Here is a 19,868-nt window from a genome sequence, read left to right as displayed (position 1 = left end):
TGAGACGGTTTTGGTTTTTCTTTCACACCTACCGAATTTGTCTGGGAGGACCCAGGCAATGTCCTGGGATTGTGGTTTTTTGGGCACCGCAGGCTCAGTGAGTCAGCTCAGCTGTGACAGCTGAACAGGCCAGGGGTTGAAGCTGTCTCATTGTCCCAGGGGTGGGGCCCTCAAAATAGGCTTTGGCAGCTTCTTTTGGCTTGAAAATACTTTGTCAGCTGTCTTGCCACACCAGTTGGTGTGAGGGCTTAGCTACAGGACGTGTTTTCTTTGCTGGTGAAACTGAACGAAGGAATCCTGTCTCCAGATGCTCGTTGCTGCCTTTTTTATTAGTGCTGAATGAACTATGTGGGGTTGTGGGATGTGAAGGCTCGGAGGAAAGATCCAGGTTTAAAATAAAATGACAGAATACCTCCAAAAGGGTAAAGTGTGGCAAGAAGATGGAGAAGTTGGCGTGGTGGATAGCAGACACAAAATGTTGCCTAAAAATGCATATTCTGTAGCTAGACCATAAAGAAACAGAATTAAGAACGGAGACCATGGAGGCTGTAACTGGGTGGGACAGGTTCAGAGTCCATAGCAAGACAAGGCAGTGGATGAGGAGCTGGAGCTGCTCTTCTCTTTCTCCATCAGTCCTTTTAAGTGATCCTGTATTTGTGCACTTAACAGTGCTCATTTGGAAGTGAAGTCAAAGTGTCTCTCAGCAATTAAATGCAAATGTAACTGCGATCACACTCGCTGTATTCCCACAACTTCTCATTTTTGTAACAGCCTTTAAACATCTCAACAGCCAGAGGCAGGATAATTGCTTTGGCCAACTGTGTTCTGTTGCTATAGAGACTGAAAACGAGCAAAATGTAAGGTTGGGGTATATTTTAGGGTTTTTTGCTGTAAGTAGCAGCCACTGAAAGCCTTCTTTTTTTTTTTTTTTTTTTTTTTTTTAAGAGAAAAGGAGTTGTGGAAAGGGAGAGGGATAGAAAAGAGGAGTAAGCCAACTTCTCGCCCACAGTTTTACAGCTGACATGGAAGAAGATTTTAGGTTTGCAAACGGTCTGAAAGCCCGTAGCCGTCTGCCAACCACTTGGTAGCACAGAGGGAGTGAGCTGAGGGATCTCTGTTCGCTTCCCACCCTGGTCATAAGAGAGACAGTCAGTTCCCCCATCAGCAGAGACTCCGAGGAGGGCATGAGCCAAAGGACACCTGTGGCCCAACAGCCTTTGGTGAGCAGAAAGGACAGCCTGAGCTCTGCTGCTAAATGCTGAGCTGGACTGTGCGTGGTTGGCAGAGTCTTACTGCTGCTGACGGCAGTGCAGCGTTTTACTGATGTTTTCCGTGGGCCCAACCTCTGGCTCTGACAGAGGTGAAACAATGAGAGCAGAAAATGAGTGCGTGAATCCAGCGCCCATTTATTTGATTTGTGTCTCTGCTCCCACTCAGTCTAGCTTCGCTTTGTTGGCCAATTAGTTGTCTTTTATCTTGACAGCCGAGAAAGGAAAATATTCTGGGTGATAATTAATTTCTGACATCAGAGTGACTTCTTTGAAGCTGATAGTGGCATGAACATGTCTCTCTCACTTGCCTCAGACCCTTTGGTGGGCTGCTGCCTCCCTAATTGTTAGAGTCCTCTGGAGATAAACAGGTGCCCACACTCCTTTGAAGCGGACTTTTATTACTGACCCACGGGCATCCCTGCGGTTATAATGAGTTAGGAGTTGTAGCTGGGCAGGAGGAGTAAGGCAGAAGTAGCCATCCATTGAACAGCTAATTAAGAGATGCTTTAGCCTTTTGTTACCTCAGGCTCACATGGAGCCTCACTGCTTAGAGAGTTACCAGGCAACTGCTGGAGCCCACTGACACACCTGCAGGTACACGCTCAGCTTTTGCTGCCTTCTGTAGCCAGACAGTCTTTCCAAAAAGTGCTTTACCTTAGCCAAAAATCACTGTGCTGGATTCGAGGACTAATGAATGAAATGCCCTGGCTTCTTGTACGCAGCAAATCAGCCACAAGTCATCGTAGTCCTTGCTGGCCTTTTGTTTCAGAAGTCTCTGTCAGTTTGGCTGCCTGATAAACACGTAACTTCCGCTGCATCCATCACAGCTTTTGAAACAATGGAGTCAGCAAATAAACAAGACAGGGGAAACCCAGCAACTTGAACGAAACCAGAGACATGGGCTGTAACAGATCCGATTTCCAGATGTTGAGCTGGAAGCACCAGCGCAGTGGGGATACATGTTGAGATGGTCTTATGCTAGACTCAGAATTTGCTTCTGGCGTGCAGGGCTCCCCGTGGCTGCGTGTAGGGAAAAGCCCCCATCTGCACCTGAGAAGAGGCGTTGGCGTGTGCAGAAAGAGCTGGGTGCACGCCGGCGTGCTGCTTGCCGTGGCAGCGTCAGAGAGGCCGTGCCCCCAGGTTTTTGCTGGGGCGGCAAGACAGTGAGCTCTGAAGGGAGGCTGAGCTGTGCTGGCGCTGCCCTGCGCTCGGGGACTGGCGCTCTGCGCAGGCTCCCCGTGGTCATCCTCGCAGCTTGCCGAGCTGCGCGCACAGAGGGCACTGCGGCGTTCGGGGCAGAGCGCGGGTGTGATTTGCAGCGCCCTGGCCCAAAATGAGCCCTGGGTGACAGTGGCCTTGCTTGTTTTCCCTCCAAGCTCCATCTGGGCACACACACAAAAGCTGTTGTCCGGCTGTTTATGACCTCTGTAAACACTGAAGGGTGGCCAGGCAGGGAAAAACATAATGACCGTTATCTCCACGATGTGGTCAGGAAAACCCACGCTGAGAGCAGAGGAGGTCCACGGGAATGGTTAGCTGGGAATTAGCAGATATCCCAGCTTTTGTGGGAGTTTGTAGCTTCAGCCATGTGGATGGGCTCCAGACACAGGGCTGTCGAGCAGGTCCTGGCTGGCTCCCAGCTGAGCTTTGCAGCCGCTGCCGTCGCGCATGGGGAGCGCTCAGCTGGTGGCAGCGGGGTGTGACGAGGCCGTGCTGGGTGTCCAAGTGCCGCTGTGTGTTTCGGGGAGGAGGATGTTTAACAGCACGAGGCACTTGCCTGAGACAGACCGAGGTCATTCACTAATTGCCATTTTGATTTGAAGCCTGCAGGGCTCGGGAGCTTATCTGCGGTAATTGCGATAAGTCACTCATTAAGGGCATGGCAAAATTAATCTCATTATAAGAAATGACTCCTTTGTTCCAAATATTATTTCCTTCCAAATGAGGGAGGGTGAGTGACTGGTACAGGGCACTTTGGCATTGCTGCCGTCAGTAGCAGGGGGTAAGGAAGGGTAGGATGGTGGGGACAATTGGCAGTGCTCAGTAGGACACGGAGAGTATCCAGGGTCCCTTGCACCCGTACCAAAGCTGGAAACTGGCCATAGGAGCACTGTGGGAGAAAGGGAAATGAAATGATGTGCAGTTTTGGGGTGAAATAGCTGAGATCCTTTGCAGTGTGGATTGGAGAACTGGAAAGGGCTGAGCACAGCCAGCACCTGCAGCCCTCAATGGGGCGTTCGGCACTGGGCTCCTCTCTGATTCTGTTCCAGTTCAGTGTGTGCCCAGTACCCAGTGATGCTCAACCCTTCTCATGCCATAGCCCCCTTCTCTGTGCGAGCCTTGGCACATCTCCTCCCTCTCCTGGAGCACCCCACCAAAGCCCCCCTGGTTTTCCCAGGACCAGCTGTCCGGAGCGCTGACCTACCCGCTCAGGCTGTGGCAGGAGGGGATCCTTGGTGTAGGATGAACTTTAAAAAGAAATCTTTCCTTGTTTGCAGACATAGCTTTGATTTTTACACACCCACATCTAATTTTTCTGTTGTGATGACATTTTAATTCATGCCTTTCTTGCTCTATGTAACGTTTAACTTACTGTGTTCTTTTTCTCTTCCCCACCAGCTGTTTGTCTCGTGTGTGTGTGGTGTGCTGCCTGCCTCTAAGACCCCTGTAGAAGATAACACAACTTTACTCCCACGTGAGCTGCCCTCAAGCCGCTATGCCAGCGTCCACTTCTCCTCGCCCTGCTGCACCAGGCCTGTCCGAGGCGCACACTTGACAAAACAGAGGAAGAAATGAGGGGCCTTTTAAAACTGTCTAATGATTTTAATGCATTGATTTCCCTAAAGTAAATGCCCTAGCCACGCTTCAGTTCCATCAAATGGAGCGGTTCAGCTGGCACTTGTAAATTGACGGGGCCTAGTTTGTATCTTGGGTTCCCCAAGGAGATAGCGAACTCCTCTTGTGCAGGAAATAGCTGGCCTGAAACAGAAACAAAGTTCTCTGAAGAGGACGCTTCTAGGACAGTAAATGCAGTGAATTTCTCTGCACAAGCAGGTGGATTTTTTGGGTTTTTTCCCCTTCCCTTTCTGTAGTCTATCTGAAACAATGATGCCGCTGTAGAAATGGGGGTAAGAAAAGGTGTCTACATGGAAGCTGTCCTGGCATCGGGGTGCAGCTAAGATCAGAGAAGGGTGAAAAGCTGTTCCTTAGTCCATGAATCCTCTATCATTTGTAAGATGTCCCAGGAGCCTTTGAGTCAGCAAGGGAGGCTGTCCAGCCCTGTGACCAATGATCCTGTTTGTCCAGAAAAGAGCCTTTTCTCCCCCTTGATGTGTCAGCCCTCACCCCCTCGCACGCGGTTCCTTGTGTGTGGACAGCAAAGCATCGCTGCTGGTGCAGCTACTATTTGCTTTCCTGTTTGCCCCTGCTGAGCTTGGGTGCACTGCAGTCATTCAGAGCTGGTCAGGTATTTCCAGCAGAAAAAGCCTCCTCCCCTTGCAATGCCACAGTGAGGATTTCGGTTAGTACTACGCTAGGCTAGGTTTGTGTTAGGATCAGGTGGGCTGGCTTCATGATAGTGCTGTACAGATTGGCTGATCTGCTGCATGTATGGCTCCTGCTGCTGAAATGGTGAGTGTGCTCTCAAAACCGACTGACTTTCAGCAAAAAATGCATATTTTTCTTCCATGTAGTTTCTTCCTCCTGAGCAGGACTAGTGATGATGGTTAAAATGCAGAAGCAGACCTGCACCAGTGTCCCCACGGCAGTCCCCTCACAAAGCAGCCCTGCGAGTGTGTCCTGCCTTTCCCAAAACAGGGGTAGTTCAGGGTGCAGGTTCTTCTGGGAGAAGTGGGCTGCCTGTGGCATTCAATACCAGATGCTTCATCCCTCATCCCTCGCAAACTGCACTCCCCAAGGCGCTCTGCAGACCCGTGTCTGCCACAGGGTCAGTTCGATACGATAATCCTGGGCTGCAGATGAGCGGCATGACTTTTGTTGGCTAAGATGGGAGATGCTGAACTGAAACCTTGAATAAGCCTTGAAAAACTTGCTGGGGGCATCCCTGACTTAGGTTGTCGTTCCTTCTCCTTCCTCAGGTTTATTTCACACAAAGTAACTGTGCTTCAAAGGATGCTGTGTGAATAAACACCCCGCAGTTAATTTCTTGCCTTCAATTGCTCGCTCATTTGTGGATGACATGTAACATAGTCTGAGTTATTCAAATCACAACGTAAGCACCCTTTGCACAGCAAATACTGCTTCTGAGGCTTTTAATTGTGGTGTTTATATTTTGCAATGTGTTGGTTCCTGTCTCCTTTAGCTAATATTGAATGATCTAATCTGTGTCTCGTAAACGAATCTATTTTAGCTCCATTAGAATAACCCCTTAATTGAAGGCATACAGGCAGGCTGTGATGGAAGAAGCAATGCTAAACAGTAAATACAGCTAATGGAACGATTTACGGTGTGTGGATGCTCTTAGCTTTGATGATACCTTGATTAGCTGAGCTGCTGTGTTTGATTTTAATTGTAATGAGAATTAATTGGAGAGCACTGCACAACGGCAGCCCTGCAGCGGTGTTTTCATGTCTCAAGAAAGGTGAGTGAAAGCACCCACCCCAATTTAATGGGTTTTGCTTCTTTATTTTACAGAAAAAAACTATGGACGTTTATAGGAGAGAGGTAAGTGGTCCTTCCCTTGCTTCTCGGTGTTCATCCTGGGTGCATTGCTTACATCAGTGTTGCATGGGGGCTCAAAGCCCCCTTTGCAGGGGGTGAGCAGTTTTAAAACCGCCTGGGTTTGGCTGGCAGAGTCTCTGCCCCATGGAGCTTTTGGTCAAGGCGCTTTCAGGACATTTACTGCCTCTGCACCTCCCACTGCAGGCTGCCAGCAGCTCTCCCAGTGACGGGAAGGCTCGAGCAAGGACAGACACCAGGGCTAAAATCCAATTGATCAAAATTAGTGGTGGGGAAATCAGAGGAGATACATCCAGTGGCGCCAATGTAGAGACGGCCAAGGATCAATGATAATTACATGCTAAACCATCCAGAGCATTTGTAGGTGCCTAGAATGGTGGCTATTATCCAATTTTTATATAGCACGGGGAGGGCTTTTTAATTACTTGCACATTGCAAAATGCTCTTCTGACATTTGCAATAAGCTCAGTGAAAACAGCCGTTTTACTAAGACAGTTTAGGGATTCTCTGATTCCTTGGACAGCCAACAATTAGCGAAGAAGCATTACCTGTTGTAGTGAGCCTTACTACCTGGGAGAGAGCACGTTTGAGTTTCAGCTAGAGACGGCCTTGTCTTCACATCTCCATGCTCCTAACCATGGACGTGTCTGATCCCTCTCAGATCATGTACTATCAGCAGGCCATCATGAAGTCCAGAGTGAAATCTTCTGTCTCTCTTGGAGGGTGAGTCCTGATTTTCCTCTGTCCACACATTAATTAGCTTTCGGCGCTTATCTCCTAATGAGAAGATGAAGCTATCTGTTCTGGCAGCTGGTGACTCAGTCAGGGGAATGGATGTGGTGGCCACACGCAGTGTTGTTTGTGCTGTCTGGGCTGTGTGTTGCCTGGGCCAGGAGGCACAAGGGAGAGGAGGGATCAGAGTCCCAGTCAGGATGAAGAGGCTCCCTTGGAGCTAAGGAAAGCTTTGCTATGAATGTCTGCAGAACAGCACCAGCCTCTCGGTTGGGATTCCCTCTGAAATCAAGAGGTGTTCGGAGTGGTCAGGGCTGGATCGTGGCATGTGGGACCTGGCACAGCTCTGCAGTCTGGAAAGGCAGCTGCGTGGAGGCTGCCCTGTGAGGATGCAGCAGTGTCTGTCCTGTGCCTGTTCCTGTGTGGGATGAGTAACCAGTACAGACAGACTGACCCTCCTGTCCCTGGTCCCCAGCCTGCTGGGCTGGATTCAGCCCCAAGGAGCGTTCTTGCTCCTATGGCGATGCTCACCAGAAGGGGCAGAGCCGGGGAAGGCTCTGGTTGTTCTGTGTTGTGAAGGAACATCTGCCTCTCCATGAATGTCCAAGCCATTAATTAGCAATTCCTCTTCTCAGTGGGAGTGTTTCCTGATCAGATTCCTGACGGTGCCAATTAAGTGCAAAGCTCCCAGTCCTAGCATTAGCCATTCCTCTGTTTGCCACAGGCATTTCTTACCTGGAATCTTACGTGCTGGCCCGTTGCCTAGAGGTGCAGTCCACACCACCAGTCTGTTTTACATAGTCATGGCCGCCCAGAGATTCCTATCGAATCTAAGATGAACAAGGTGCTCAGGCCTGTTCCCTGGGAGAAGACAGTCGTGGATGAATGAGATGGGAGGAAGAGTCTGGGAGGCAGTGCTGTCTTCTGACGACCACAACCTGCAAGGCACCAGCAGTTCTGCTCACTTCATCTGTCACTGACTCCCGGGTCACTTAAAACTCTCCTGCCTCAATTTTCCAAGCTGTGAGCTGGAGACACCTGGCTACCTTCCAGGAATTTAGTGGTGCTTAACTGTTTGGCAACGGAGCTTTTCATTCGTTAGTTCTGGTGTTCTGATGGGATAACGCCTATCACGTAGATCAAAAAATTCTCAGGAAATTTGGATCTCCATCTCAGCTGCAGGATTGGGCCCAAGTCAAATTATTATTGATGAGGAGATGAGCAGCAACTAGATAGTGTGCATGCATGGGCACATTGCATTGATTTAGAAGGAGCGGGAAAGCGTTAATCATTAAAAGGACAGAGCAATGTTACCTGAGTTGACAGGTTTAGATTCGTAGCGTGATTAGGATATATGGATTGGAGCGAATTATGTGGGTGCTGAATGCCTTGGCATTTCCAGTGAGAAGATAGGATCGAGCACTTCTGTGCCAAGCCTGTGGTATGCTTTGTGCAGCAGCATTGTATAGTTGCAGGATCTATGCCAAGGTGCCTGTTAGCAACGGGCCTTTGGACGGTGCACTCCCAGCTTTGAGCACATGAAAGCAGTTTGGCCTGGAAGGAATTTTAAACGCAGAAACCAGACAATATTTTCAAGAATGAAAAAGGGAGAAGAAAGCTAAAATTCCAGGACATTAGTGAAATCGGTTGTAATTACAAGTCTGGCCAACTTAGAAGGTAGGAGAAGTGTTTGTCTGGTTCCTGCTAGGATAGAGACATTTTTGCTTTGTGCCAAGCCCTCAGAGTCATTTGCAGAGGAATGAGCCATGCGGTAGGTGAGCAGAGGAAAGGAGAAGCTGAGAGGTGCCCTTAGCACTCCCTCACCTTTCCCGGAGCTCCCTGGCTCTCCCACGCCCCGTGGGAAGGCTGCGGAGAACCCACCCTGAGCGATCCTCTTCTCTGGCACTTTCTTCTCTGCAATGTGTGGCACACAACGGCGCAGGATCAGGCCTTTGCCAGCTGGCTGGAGAAGGAGACAGAAGCCGTTTGGGAGCTTAGTCCCACTTCCTTGAAATGAAGAGGCAAAAGGAGGTGGTGGAAGAGGGTCTTACATCTCCCAGCACTTGAGCTGGCAGAATCAGTGCTGTGAAGGACAACCAGGAGGTTTCTGTTTGGGAAATGGAACTGACCTAATGAATCAATTTTTCTAGTAAGGCAGGGGCCCACCTTCCAGGTCCCCGTGCTGGTAGGGCTGCACCTCTGAGGATATCTATAGTCTGTGCAACCACTTATTTGAGTGTAGTGGGGGTGGCTGCAGTTCTGCTTGCAAATTAATGTTTGGATTTTGTTGGATTTACTTGCAGGCTCGTGAAGTACTCTGAGCAGTTCCTCTCCAGCGATCCTATCCTGTCTGGATGTCTGCCCAGCAACCCCTGGATAACAGATGACCCTGACTTCTGGGACCTCAATGCAAAACTGTATGTCTTTATATTCTCTTGCCAGCTTGTGGTTTACACTGACCTTTATGCTGCTAGAAATCAGAAAAGGGAACCATTGATTTCGTCATGATATCTGGTTTCTAATCATGAGCAGGGAAGCGTTCCTTTCTGACGTAGCTTGGCCAGGCTAAAGAGACTGTCTCTCGGGAATATTCCACGCTGCACTTGCAGGACTATCTTCAAGTGGAGCCTTCCTTAACGTTACGGAAATTCCTAAACTGATGATGGCAGCCCCTGCTGAGTGGGCCTAATCCTTCCCTTGGATGAGTGAAGTCCACTTTTACTAGCACAGAAATGGAATATGACCGGTTACGCTCGGGCATAGCGCTTGGTTTAGCGTTAACCGTGCTAAATGAGGTGCTGCCAATGACGCAGCAATTCAGGCTCTTTGCACACACCACAGGCTGCCTCCCTAGGAGAGAGTTTGGGTTGGAGGCACGTGCTGGTGGTCCATCTCTTCTTTGAGGTCTCCCTTCGTTTTCCATTCAGATAGTATTTGCTAATTACGCAGTGGCACCTCTGGGCTTGAAGCATACAAGATATTACTGGTTCTCATTTGAGACCAGCAATCCTGTTAGAGTGATAATATCCCATTAGAGAGCCCCAAAGGTTACCTTCACAGAATGCCTTTATGAGAAGCAAAGCTTTGGGCAACAACCAGTGCCGCCTCCAGAACGGGACTGAGTCGAGCCTCCACAAAGCTGGGCCATCATTGTAAGAGCAGCATAAATCCGAGATAAATCCTCATCCCACTGTGTACCAAGTTGTTTAATTACGGCTTACTTAGTGGGCTGACTTTAGGAGCTCATTACAGCATTCTGGAAAACAGAGAGTGCTGAGAAGTCTCTTGGCATTCCAGCAAAGGGCATTTTAGTTTTAATTAATCTGCCAATTAGATAGGCCACATGAAACTGGCAGCGCTGTTTGTTTTCAACCTGTGCAGAGTGGAAATCCCCACCAGAATGCGCGTGGAGCGATGGGCCTTCAATTTCAGTGAGCTGATACGGGATCCGAAAGGTCGGCAGAACTTCCAGCTCTTCCTGAAGAAGGAGTTCAGCGGTGGGTCTGCTGTGGCGCTCGCTTTGTCCCCGCCTAGGCCACCCAGCAGGGCGCTGCGGGGCTGAGGCAGGGCCGCGGTGGAAATCCCTGCCTTTGCAGTAGGTGCTGTGAGCCGAGACAAGGACAAAGTCACAAAGCAAAGGCAGCAGCAGTGACTTTGGAGGCGGTGGCTGTGCAGCCAAGGCGTGCAATACCATCTAGTGGCACAGGACTCGCAGTACAGCCCAGGGCACTCCCGGTGCGGGAGGACTGGTCCCCAGCAAGCTGAACTGGCTGGGTTCACACTTCTGCAGGTGTCGGTGTGCAGGGAGCAGGGGCAAGTTGGTTTCCTCCTTCAGTCCCAAAGGGATTTTTCAAGGTGGCTGTAAGAACTGGGGGGGACTGAGTTGGTGCCAACGCATCTTGAGTCAAACAAACACAGTGTAGGAGTGAATAAATGGGATTGCGTTTTCCTCAGTCACTCTGCTCACTGTGTCCTTGTTACGCAGGAGAGAATCTGAGTTTCTGGGAAGCCTGTGAGGATCTCAAGTATGGAGACCAATCCAAGGTCAAAGAAAAAGCAGAAGAAATTTACAAGTGAGTGTGATAATTTTACGTTCTTAAACCCTTTGTACATGAGTCCCATCACTTTCTTCCACATGTTGTAATTCTCCAAATGATTTATTCCTGAGCCTTTTCTTTGTAAGCTATCATCAAATGTGGCTGCCCTATGTCCCAACCTAGGAAAGGAGCTTTTGAAGATGAAAGCACAAGTATTGTTTTGTTGTATAGTTACTTTTCCTCCCTGCTTTCCACTATTACATTTAGGTCTTAGCATGTGATTTAAATAGGGGTGTGGAACAGCAAAGATCTTGGGGCTGCCACGAGGAGAGTGGAGAGACCCTTTTTGCTTCCAGTGGGCTAAAAATTTGGTTTATATTGTGTGTTAACAGTGCGAGAGGAAGTGACTGCCTGTCACTGTTGAAGAGGAGGTTGACTGCCCAAGATCAGGACAGCAAGTTGTAGTGGGGAGCTGAAGGCACTTTTCCTGTCCCGCAGAGACAGAGGAGTCTCCAGGAGTTCTCCAGGTGTTAATGGCACTGTTGGTTCCTCCTCCTTGCAGGCTCTTCCTGGCTCCAGGAGCGAGGCGCTGGATTAACATCGATGGCACAACAATGGGCATCACGGTCAAAGGCCTCAAGCACCCTCATCGTTATGTGTTAGATGCTGCTCAGACCCACATTTACATGCTGATGAAAAAGGTTTGTTATTTGTTTCCAAAGCCTTGGGGGGATTCCAGTTCTCTGGGCCTTTCCATGCCTTTGTGTGCTGTCAGCTGCCACTTTCAAGTGGCCTGTGAAAATCCCTCAGATCTGCTGACTTAAGCACCACTTCAGGCCTTTGTATTTTGCTGCTTCTTCTCTCTGAGGCAGCACGTCCCCAAGTTGGTGGAGGCCGGGTGTCTGCTGGAAGTCCTACTTTCTAATACCAGCTTGGTCACCAGCTCATTCAAAGCTTGAACAAGCGTTTTAACGTCACTCAGTACCACTCTGTGTGCCACATCGGGTGTCCCTGTGGTGGGATGCTTGTATCCAACGGGCTTTCAGCAAAAAGGAAAAGTAGTAGCGACTGTGATATAACTGAATGAGTTTTGTACCAAGACTGTGACCAGACATGGCCCATCTCAAGTTTTACTGAGGTTTTTTCCACACATTTTTCTGCGGTGATGTTGATGGACACCGTTTTTGAGGTCTGACTGGTGCAGCAGACTGCAGGCTGATGTCAGCATACAGTGTGTCATGGCTTTCATTAAATCACGGTGACTGAAAAATAACCTCTAACTCCTCCTGGTGAGGGATCCAAAATACACTTAGCAGGAAGGAGCATTGTGGGCCAGAGCAGCAGCTAATGCACATTGGCACTGAAAGCAGCAGAACTATGCTGATTTTTGCCAGTTGTTGAAAAGTTTGGCTCCTGAAACGTGAGCGCTTCACCCTGCAATGGCTGTGAGACACCACTGACCTGAGCTAAGCTCAGTTCAGACCTTTTGGTCTGGCTCTTACCTGGGAAGCTTTATTGTGAGATGGAAAATCCTGGGAATTTTACACCAAGATGAAAGGCTATTGGTTTAAACAGCTATATTTGCCTGAAAGATGCAAAGTCCCTTGGGCTGCTGAGGGAGATTATCTGGTTCCCAGCCTCCCTGGCTCCTGAGCAGCTGTATTTGGTGGTGATTTTAATAAAGGTGTTTGCAGCCCATAACTACCAGTTTCTCTTTTTTCCTCCTAGTAGGATTCCTATGGCCGCTACTTAAAGTCTCCAATATACAAGGAAATGCTGGCCAAGGCTGTTGTGCCGCAAGAGACTGTCAAAAAAAGGCAAGTGAAACTGGATGTAATTGTGGGGTTTGTTTTTCTTGTTGTAGCAAGGGTAGAAAAAGCCTGAGTTGCAGCAAAATTACTATGATTTAGATGTTCACTTAATTAAATAAAATTTTTCACTGAAAAGATGCCTTGCTTTGGGACTGATTGTGCTGTTTCTTTGTCAGCCTTTTGGAAGTGGCTTGTGTGCAGCCGGAATTGACTTGACAATTGCCCGGCTGCCTCATCTGTTTAGAAAGGCTGTGATTGTCGAATTAATCATAGCTCCTTTCCTGGAAAGAGAGGGCGCTGTGTACTGGGCATGGGAGATCTCCCACCCGTGAAACACTGGCTGCCAGAGGGGACAGAGAGCCACCGCAGGGTCCTCCATGGGTTCTGCTTCGTCTGCCTGGACAAAGCCGCTCACCCCCTGCGAAGTGGAGGTGACAGGCAGCCACATGGGAGCGAACAGCGTCTCACCTACGAGTAACTGCTGGCACAAGGTGGATGGTCTTTGAAGAGGCAGGCTTGAAATGGCTTTTTCCCGACCAAGGTGGAGGTTGTGTAGCAAATTTAGGCCATTTGAACTGCGGTGGCTTCTTAAAGCTGAGCGTGGAGTGTCAGAGGCAGACTGGGCAGTGTGGTTCTTTCTCTGTTCCTCTTCCACTCGTCAGCCTAGCAAGCAAGAAAGAGGAATCATGGACTTTCACGCTGTTGTTTCATCTAAAGCCCATTTCAAGTCAGTGGAAAAACCCCTCCTGCTGACTTGCCTGGGGTTTGGTTAGTTTTTCCCTGAGCCACGCATCACAAGGTCGCTGGCAGATGCTGGCTGACCCCTGGTGACTACCTTCATGTTTGTCAGTGCCTGTTCTGGAGACACAATACTGGGCATCCTGGGTAAGCTAAAGAGCTAGTACCTCATCCAGAGGTGGCTTAACGCTTGTTTCCACTGCTGCTGAAGTAGGTAGCAGGTGGGTTTGGGGGGTATCACAGACACTAAAAACACTCATACTGGTCCCCATCTTGATCTGACTGAAGACACCAGAAAAAATTCCACTGATGCCGGTTGTTTGGGTTCATACTGGGTGCTAGTTACGTGCAAATACAAGAAAAGGAGCAGTGTACTGGTCATCTCCTGGCCCTGGAGTCCTGATGGAGGACCAGGACAGGACTGATTTTAGCAGTTCTGTAGCTGATGTGTGATGCTGAGTCACCAAGTCCTGCTTTAAACCACCTTGTCCGCCTTTGCGCTTCCTTGTTGTTGTGCGGGTGACAGTGGCACATCCATCTCTGTGTCTCAGCTTGCCCTCCCCGTAAGTTTGCTTGTCAGGAGAGAGTTTTGGTGCCCTTCTACTTTTTGGTAAAGCCCTGCTTCTTTGTCTCACTCTCTGCCCAGCTCCACTTTTCCGTTCGGACGCCGCCACCTCCGCTCCAGCCCCAGCCCCATCATCCTGAGGCAGCAGGAGGAAGAGGCCAAAGCCAAAGAAGCCGCCACGAACGTGGACATCACGCAGGTCATGAGCAAGCTGGATCGCAGGAGCCAGCTCAAGGAACCTCCCAAGTAGGCTCTGAGCCCCGCAGGGCACAGCGCAGGGAAAAGACAAGCCGAGGCCTGTGTTGAGCTTCGTCTCCCCTTCCTGAAGGTGTCAGTGCTGCTTTAGGTTTCCCAGGCCGGCTCTGCCCACAGCCTGCATCCTGCACGTTGCCATGGCTTCTGGAGCAGCAGATGTCACTTCCCAGGCACGTCAGGCATGGGAGTGCTGGCAGAGCCAGGCTGCTGGCTGTGCCGGGCTCGGGGGGCAGAGCTCCCTCCCTGCACACCTCGGCGAGGGGATGCTTTCTGGCTGCCCGCAATCCCCTCCCAGAGGTTGGGCAGCCCGACTGCCTCTCCCTGTCTCCTGCTCCTCCAGGAGGTGGGGTGGCACAAGGCAGAGTAAGGCTCTGCTGTCCCAGACCTGTGGGTTCAAATCAGCCTTCCTTGGAGCAGAGGTGGATGACCCCCGCAGGGAGCAGGGTGAGGTGTTCCCCCTCAGAGCACGTCCACGCTGGTGTCCAGCTTCTCGGGGCGATGTGCACCCTCACAAGGGGTGCTCCCTGGGCACCCCCTGAGAGGAGAGGACCCCTCACTTCAAGTATCCTGCACCTCCTAGCCAGTGCGATGGAGCCACAGGCAGAAGAGAGGGGTAGACTTCTTGTGAGACTGGTAGGATGAACACTGCGGAAGGTTGAGTTGACCCTTTGAATTTTGATGACACCCCCAATTCCCCCCTGGCACGTTGGAGACTATCAGTGGGAAGCTCTGCTCTCCCCTGTGGCTCCCCTGCACGGATGAGCTGGATGTGCAGGTGCAGAGAGCCGTCTCTCGCAAGAGCCTGCAGGAGGGCTTGAGAGATGCAGCCGTGGCTTTCTGTTTCTTTTATCAAATCCTTCCTACCTCGTCTTGTCTTTTTCCTGCTCTTCTATTTTCTGTCGTTAAAAAAACCTAACAGGAGCTAGTTCCAGTTGTCACTGGCTTGTAGCCCAGAGGCAAGGAAGAACCAGGGTAGAGATGTTAAGAGCTGATTTCAACTTTAAGTAGTGGTTTTTGTCATTTGCTCTGTCTCTTTTGCTTTTTAGAATGAAGCAACCTAAAGTATGGTTAGTGCTAAAGAGCTCAGGGAGATTCCAGGCTTTGCTGGGAAACCCCAGCATGTCTGGATCAGGCCAATGATTACCAGAAGGGGGAAGATTCCTGCAAAGCCCAGTAAAGGGAATTGCAGGGGCAGAGAAGCTTCCTCGTTTGCTAAAATTTAGGGGAAGCAGAGGGACTGGGTGGGGAGCACTGAGGTCTGGGAAGCTTCTTCACTCCGGTTCGTGTTCATCCGTTTTTACTACTGGTATGATTTGTCAGGAAATGGGAGATGGAGAAACCTGGATGTAAGTGGGAGCCCCCAGGTATCAGGGTGCATGCAGAGCAACCCCTTGGGAGATAGTCAGGCGGGAGCTGTGTCCCAAACCGCTTTGCACAGCAATTCTTGCCCTCCCTGTGCGTGTTGTCTGAGGCAGAATTGGGGCTACACGGTCTGATCTGGTATCATGGCAGAACTGGTCTCCTTCGCTTTGCAGCTGAGCTGGGGAGATTTTCGTGACCTCCGTTAACCTAACGGTGATAAACCTTCTTGGAGGGATTGAAGCCAAGTTGCGGGAGTCCTTTGCTCTGTGTCAAGCTCTGCCTGCTCAGTCTCTGCTCTTATTCCCAGTGGAAGCAATGGCAAATTTTGCAATGCCGTAAGGGTGAGCAGGCTCAGACTGTCATTTTTTTTTTTCTTTTAATTCTCCTTAAAACCACAAGGCTTTTTTACAACTGACCACCGTTAACCTACCTTGACATAAGACCACTGAAAGTTACTCAAGAACTTGGCAGGGTTAGTCCAAAGCTACTTGGATGTGATGAGCTCTACAGTCTTTTCAGAGTTTGTATAACGTGGAGCACTGAGCATGTTGGGATTGCCAGTGTGTAGTAACATGTGGAAGATCAAGTCAGGGTATAAATAATAAATAACAAATCTGTGTGTTCCAGTCAGTCCCTCTGATTCTACTCCTATTTTGTCTGCAGCTTTGCTTTTTATGTTCATTCCTTTCTCTGATTTTTCATCATCTCAGCTTTGCATCGCTGTCCCCCTGACACGGGTTAATGCTGCATGCTCTGGAGTCACCGTGCTTGTGAAACACCAGTCCTACACTTGCAGGCAGAAGCTGGCTCTGTTCTGCTTACAGGCTGAATAAGCTGGCACGACCCAGTGTACCACTCCTCGGTCCCTTGCTGTTCAGTCCCTGAAGAGGAAGGTCGCCTGGTACAAAGTGTGACTACGGTACAAACTGAACTTCACTTTGTGCCAGCCCAGAAATTGTTTGTTTCCATTGGAAATCAGAGCAACATGTTGTTTCGTTTCTTGGCCATCGCTTCCATGCATTCATCTGTCTAATAAAAATAAATGTAGAAAATTAAAAAAGACTGAGTTCATCCTTCTCTGTCTTGTCTCAGTGTGTTCATCCTTCACTGTGTCATCTCTCTGCCATGCGTGCATGCATTTTCTGTATGTGCCTCTGCTCTCAGCACTTCTCTTCGGACACTTGAGCTGCATTTCATTTCTGCTGGGAGTGAGTCCTTGGGAAACGGTGGGGGGGGATGGACACCCCAGCATGTCCTCTGATGATGAATCTGTACTTGGCTTTGTCCTGAGGGCTGAATTAGCTGAGCTGGAGACTTCACAGCACCAGCCAGGGACACTGGGGGTTCAGCACAAGATGTGGCTTCTTGTATTATCAGTCATCAGGGTTTGGAGCTCAGTGTCCTATTTCTTGGCCACCACAGCAGCCACCACATTGGTGCTTGGGGTGTGCAATGGTTATGCCGTTCAGAACCAAGATCACATTCTCAGGATAACAGACTCCTCCGTGCCTGGAGCTAATTGTTGTAAGGAACGAGACAAGCTGATGTCTCCTACAGCATCCCAGCGGGTGTGGGGCTGGATCTGTCAGCACCCGCGGAGGCTGGTAGCGATGACCCTGTTGCTTTCCACGGGCAAGTTGCGACACCTCCACGCTCCTGCTGTGGGAGGGCAGGGAAGGGGACAAAGCTGTGGGGCGGGGGGGGACGCCATCCCAGGCTTGGCTGGGGTGGCTGTTGGCTGCCTCCCAGCTCAGCCCTGTCTCTGCTGGCGGCACCAGGCCCTTGTCCACCAAAGGAGGAGAAGGCTTTTCCTCCTGACGAAGCCTGGGGAGGCCAACCACCGCTGTGCCGCCTCCATGGGCCTGACTGAGCCTCTCTCCTTTTCCTCCCCGCAGCCATGCCACCTCGCCTCCTGGGCCCCTCACCCGACCGTCTACGCTGGCACCAGCACCCCACCATCGCTGCCTCCCGGCCCCCCGGCGCTGCCCCACAGCCCGGCCTGCCCCTCGCCCATCAGCGTGGCCCTAGACAGCACCACAGGGGCGGAGAGGGAGCAGGAGCCCGAGGGGGCCGGCCCAGACCCCTTCCCCTCCGGCGGCGGGAGGTCCCGGATGGCCGCCCTGTCCTTTGGCCGGTTCCTGAAGAGGGGCTGCTGGACCTCGCCCGTCTTCACCACGCTCTCACCCAAGTGCCCGGCCGTGCCCCACGGGAAGGTGCAGCCCCTGGGTGAGCGGGAGCAGCGGCTCCGGCCGGACGCCAAGGCGGTGAGCAGGTAAGCGCCGCGCGGGCGCCTCGGGAAGGGCTCACCTCCGGGACCAGCTCGGTTTGTGATTAGCCACCGGTTGAACCAGTAACAGCTGAGCCTCTTCAAGCTGGCCTTGTGCTTCCAGCCAGCTGTCGCTGTCTCCCTGCCGCGTCTGCCTGCTGTAGGGCTGCGTGCGATAGCGGCTGCCAGGAGTGGGCACCAGCTCTGCTTCTCCCTGGTGTCAGGCAAGAAAATGGCGGGACTGCCCCTTCCCGTTGGCCCCGGGGAGCAGCGGGCTGCGAGGCTGCTTGGGGTACGGTGTGGCACAGCCAGGGATGTGGCTTCTTCTCCCCCTGGGGACACAAGGCACTGCCCATGCCCTCCTGCCCCGTGTCCTGAGCCTCCGCACGCTGGAGCAGCCCGGGGAAGATGGCCGCCATCTTGTGTGAGACAGCTGCGGCCCAGCGTAAAGGTAAGTTTGCGTTTGCCCCCCCATCAAGCAGCTTCACAGGCCATGGGGCCTTGCCACCCTGTGTACGGCAGCAGTTGTTTGTCCTATTTCGGTTAGTTGGTTGGCTTTGGAGATGAGCTTGAGGTCTTTACACCAGCAAAGACAGTGAGGTGTTCGGGTACTCAGGGGTACCCGAGAGACCTCCCCGCGAGGCCGTGCAGCACTGTGAGCCCAGCTGATGGTTGCCTTTCCTATCATTGCACCCAAAACCCGCCACTGGCATTTGTGCTGCCTGCCCGAAATCACAGCCAGGTCTCTAAAAGGTCTCTTCCCCTTGGCTCCCTGCGCTTGCTTTCTGTATTGGATGTGTTTTCTGATGAGAAACGGGCAAGAGGCCGTGCCAGTGGTTCCTCCCTGTTGCGCTTACACCTCCTGTTTTTGGGGTAAAGCCCCCAGGTTTTACTTTTGATCCTTGAATTTGGAAAACCACTCATACATTTGTGTTTGGGCTCGAGTGTTGGTTCAGGTATGGTTTAATGATTTGAAAGTCAGAGGAGACTCAGAAATATCAAGGGAGGAGAAATCTTGAGGGAAAGTCACGCAACGTTTGTCATTCCGGAGCAGGATGTGTAAGATTGGGGATTTTTTGCCTGGAGAGGCTGTCACTGTTGAAACCAAATCCTGGCTGCGTCCCTCACTAAGAGTAACGTGTCCTCAACCTCTTTTAATCCACCTCTGCTGCTGACCAAGTGGATGAGTCCACATTATAAATTCAAAAGCACAAATCTGAGGGCTCTTTCTCCACCTGGCTCTGAGCTCTGGCTGTGCCGAAGCTGTGTCACACAGCAGTTTTGCTTCAAAGGGGTAGGAGTGCACATTTCCTTTGTTTTCCATCTCTGCGGGCTTGTGCCCAGGAGTTTTGCTTTGGGATTTGGGGTTTGAACAGTGGAAAACTCAAAGCCAGACTCCGTGCTGCGTGTTCGCTGTCTCAGAGAGCACATCAAAAAGTGCCGTCTGCGTGATGAGTTTTTATTTCACAACGCAGCTTCTTCCAAATAAAAATGGATACTCCTTTGGAGAGCCGAATCTACCCCATAGACTCTCAGGAGGGAGAGGACAACCGCCACCGAGCTCGTAAGGACTCTGCAAAGGAGGTGATCTGCCCTTGGGAGAACCCCATGGAAGAGGGGAGAGCTGGCTAACAAGCAGCCCAGACGTGGACGCTCTCTTTCCAGGCCTGAGACCACAAGGTTTGCCATGTATGGTTCGGTATCTGGGCTGTGCTGTTGAAGAAGTGCATTAGAGCCATCCTCCAGCATCAAGGAAGCTCAGACTACCACAGCTATGAATAACGGACCCTGGTGTACCCCTCTGTTTGTAATTCAAGAATTTGAAGCATTTCTGGACTCGTTTTCTTTCCTATCTTTGGTGTATTCTGATCTATTCATTACAAACTTCTTGATAAATGAACCTTGTTTCTTGCCTTATAGCAGATGCAGAATTTATATGTGTGTATATATATATATATATATGTCCTGGGAAATGGTGTCTTATCTGAATTACTTGCTTGGCCATGAGGTGTCAGCACACTGTACACAGCACAGCTGGAGCAGAGCTTGCAGGCATTTTTCAGAGCAGGACTCAGACTTCAGTGCCAAGACCTGGGGGTGTGTGTGCCCCAAGCTTGGGTCCACCTCTTATTA

The 19,868-nt window shown here is 50.8% G+C and overlaps 1 protein-coding gene across 3 annotated transcripts in view; it reads left to right on the top strand.

Moving 5' to 3' along the window:
- RGS9 (regulator of G protein signaling 9) overlaps positions 1 to 19,367 on the top strand; it is a 33,801-nt gene extending 14,434 nt beyond the window's left edge. Inside the window, exons 10-19 of one of the 3 annotated variants that reach the window (XM_086473884.1) lie at positions 5,925 to 5,954; positions 6,631 to 6,692; positions 9,005 to 9,118; positions 10,083 to 10,198; positions 10,687 to 10,774; positions 11,301 to 11,439; positions 12,470 to 12,555; positions 13,934 to 14,051; positions 17,365 to 17,741; positions 19,211 to 19,367. In XM_086473884.1, the coding sequence (XP_086330010.1) occupies positions 5,925 to 5,954; positions 6,631 to 6,692; positions 9,005 to 9,118; positions 10,083 to 10,198; positions 10,687 to 10,774; positions 11,301 to 11,439; positions 12,470 to 12,555; positions 13,934 to 14,051; positions 17,365 to 17,741; positions 19,211 to 19,367 (1,287 nt within the window). Of the gene's footprint in view, positions 1 to 5,007; positions 5,038 to 5,924; positions 5,955 to 6,630; positions 6,693 to 9,004; positions 9,119 to 10,082; positions 10,199 to 10,686; positions 10,775 to 11,300; positions 11,440 to 12,469; positions 12,556 to 13,933; positions 14,103 to 17,364; positions 17,742 to 19,210 lie in introns of those variants that run through there. The other 2 variants (XM_086473885.1, XM_086473886.1) reach the window with 2 other exon arrangements.
- The last annotated feature ends 501 nt before the right edge of the window (positions 19,368 to 19,868 follow it).

The sequence above is a fragment of the Leptosomus discolor genome, chromosome 15 (genome assembly GCF_034619465.1).
Source record: "Leptosomus discolor isolate bLepDis1 chromosome 15, bLepDis1.hap2, whole genome shotgun sequence".
NCBI classification, from domain to species: Eukaryota; Metazoa; Chordata; class Aves; order Leptosomiformes; family Leptosomidae; genus Leptosomus; species Leptosomus discolor.
The sequence above is the reverse complement of the archived record's forward strand: the minus strand, read 5'-3'. Positions and strand labels throughout refer to the sequence as shown.